Raw genomic sequence first — 2,500 nt, 5'->3', positions numbered from 1 at the left:
CACCAAAACCAAACCACAAATACCCAATTGCTCTCAGGGTACGTGACCTTGATGTTCATGTGCCTGTCAACAGGAACATGTAAACACGTGTGTGTGTGTGTGTGTGTGTGTGTGTGTGTGTGTATGTGTGTGGGGGGGGTTTAGTACCATCTGGGCGTGGATCTTGTGTGTGTCTGCCTTGAGCTGCTCCTCTTTGGAGCTGAATCCGTCTCGTGTGGCCTGGTGCTCGCGCTGCTCCTGCTCCAGGGCCGCGTGTCCCGCCTCCACACGGCCCTGCAGCTCCAGCTTCTGCTGGATCAGCATCTGCTTCGCCGCCTGCAGTTCTTTCAGCTCCTGGCACACCGCAACCACAGCAACACATTACACACTCATACATAAACCACACCTCTACTGTCTGAGAGCTATCCACACACACACACACACACACACACACACACACACACACACACACACACACACACACACACACACACACACACACACACACACACACACACACAGCAGTCAACAAACCAGTAGGTGCACAGAGACACAACAGCGTGACTTGTAATGTGTGTGTGTACGGCAAACCCACACATCATTGGCCAACATCTATGTCCATGATGCTCAATAAAAGCTACCGAGTTTGATGCAACTCCATTCAATGGCATGAGGTCATCCAAGTGTGTGTGTGTGTGTGTATGCTGTTCTCCCAACATCCTGACCTTGTCAGACTTCTCCCCCAGCGACTTGAGCTCAGCACCCAGGCGACTCCTCTCCTTCTCCAGAGCGCTCTGAGCCGCCTTCAGCTCCTCCACCTGCGCTCGCTCCTTCTGCACGTCCTCCTGCGCCTGAGCCTGTGGCAGATACACGCATACACACTTCACTGACATGGTCTGTACAGAAGACGCTCTACTGCTGTTGCAATCATACACCATGTTACGGAGTTTGGCAGCTAAACTGCATTGCCTAGTGTAAGATAAATTCAGTTTAGGTATGAATTTATTAACATTTTATTTCTATTAACAATGTATGCCCATTTAACCAGCAAACTGAAGGCAGTTGGAAAAACAGGTTTCAGACAGAGGGGCCCTAAGATAACATACAAAGCACATGCTTTCAAGTTTAGGATGACCACTGACATAAATTCCAAGGTCAGAGGGCAGCCTGGGCAGGAGACAGGTGAGATAGGGAGACTATCTGTACCAGGGAGTGGAGATTCACAGAAACTTAATTGTCAGGCCAGAAATTACGACTGAAACATGCAAGTCACAGAGAGGCGTATACGTGTGGGGCCCAGAAAGTACCATCAGTGAAGATGGGACTTATAAACCAATTGTGATCACATGTAACATTCAGAAGGCCTTCTCCAGCCGTGGGTGACAGAGCTAATTGTGAACTCTGCATCTCCGACTGAATCTTGTCCAATCTTAAAACCAGTAAACTCAACTGTATCAAACCAATTGCTACGTTTGGCGGTCCATTACTCTGATTTCTCTGTAAACCAGCACGCAGTTCATTTTAACCTAACACTAGGGGTTTTAATATCTTAGCATATAGCAGGAAACCCTCCTTGTCCGCAACTTAAAACACCACAAACGGAAAGAAACCATTAATCCTGACATCCTACACACTATCCTTAAGTGATTATGAATACGTGCTAGTGGAACCTGCCGTGTGTGGATGATGACTTTAGATCCACAAATCCAAATGCCACAGCTTTTCTTCAGGACACACGTGTGGCAACCCATCCAGAGGGTGCCAATAGGCCTCTGCTCCTGCAGAAGGGCCTCACCTAATTGTGTGCCATGATGCCAGGGCAGGTGTGCTTTTACCAAGTAGCCACAGGTAGTGACATCACCGAAACCCCGCTTGTAAGTCAGTGCTTTCCCTACCACGTGTCCCAACCGCTGACCTAACACACCATTGTTTAGATACACATAATTTTATTCATTACATTATATTAGTCATTATTGTGTCATCACACTTTATCTGTGGTTGGGCAGTTGTTATATTGGTTAGGTTGCTGGCTACGAGTACTTGCATGTGACAGTGAGAGGACTGGCTGCTGTCCAATAGCACAAGGAAGTTAACATCTTTCCCTGTGAATCACAGTTGCTGTCTACCATAAAGGCCCAGAGACAAATCCGTGTGAGTGGTGCAGGGCTGAGCTGCTCTGCCTGTTTCTTGTGCAGCTCTTTGAGCGTGTTCTCCTGCTGTACCTGTTTCTTGTGCAGCTCTTTGACGAGTTCTCATTCTGTACCTGTTTCTTGTGCAGCTCTTTGAGCGTGTTCTCTTACTCTACCTGTTTCTTGTGCAGCTCTTTGAGCGTGTTCTCTTACTCTACCTGTTTCTTGTGCAGCTCTTTGAGCGTGTTCTCCTGCTCTACCTGTTTCTTGTGCAGCTCTTTGAGCGTGTTCTCCTGCTGTACCTGTTTCTTGTGCAGCTCTTTGAGCGTGTTCTCCTTCTGTACCTGTTTCTTGTGCAGCTCTTTGAGCGTGTTCTCCTGCTGTATCTGTTT

At 47.9% G+C, this 2,500-nt stretch overlaps 1 protein-coding gene across 3 annotated transcripts in view; it reads right to left on the bottom strand.

The window, feature by feature from the left end:
* eea1 (early endosome antigen 1) overlaps positions 1-2,500 on the bottom strand; it is a 26,592-nt gene that overhangs the window by 4,150 nt on the left and 19,942 nt on the right. For all 3 annotated transcript variants that reach the window (XM_031564275.1, XM_012825049.2, XM_031564276.2), the window contains 2 exons: positions 705-836; positions 148-333 (listed from right to left, as the gene is read on the bottom strand). In XM_031564275.1, the coding sequence (XP_031420135.1) occupies positions 148-333; positions 705-836 (318 nt within the window). The remainder of the gene's footprint in view (positions 1-147; positions 334-704; positions 837-2,500) is intronic.

This window comes from Clupea harengus, chromosome 3 (assembly GCF_900700415.2).
Source record: "Clupea harengus chromosome 3, Ch_v2.0.2, whole genome shotgun sequence".
Taxonomy (NCBI): domain Eukaryota; kingdom Metazoa; phylum Chordata; class Actinopteri; order Clupeiformes; family Clupeidae; genus Clupea; species Clupea harengus.
This window is presented reverse-complemented; position numbering and strand designations above follow the sequence as displayed.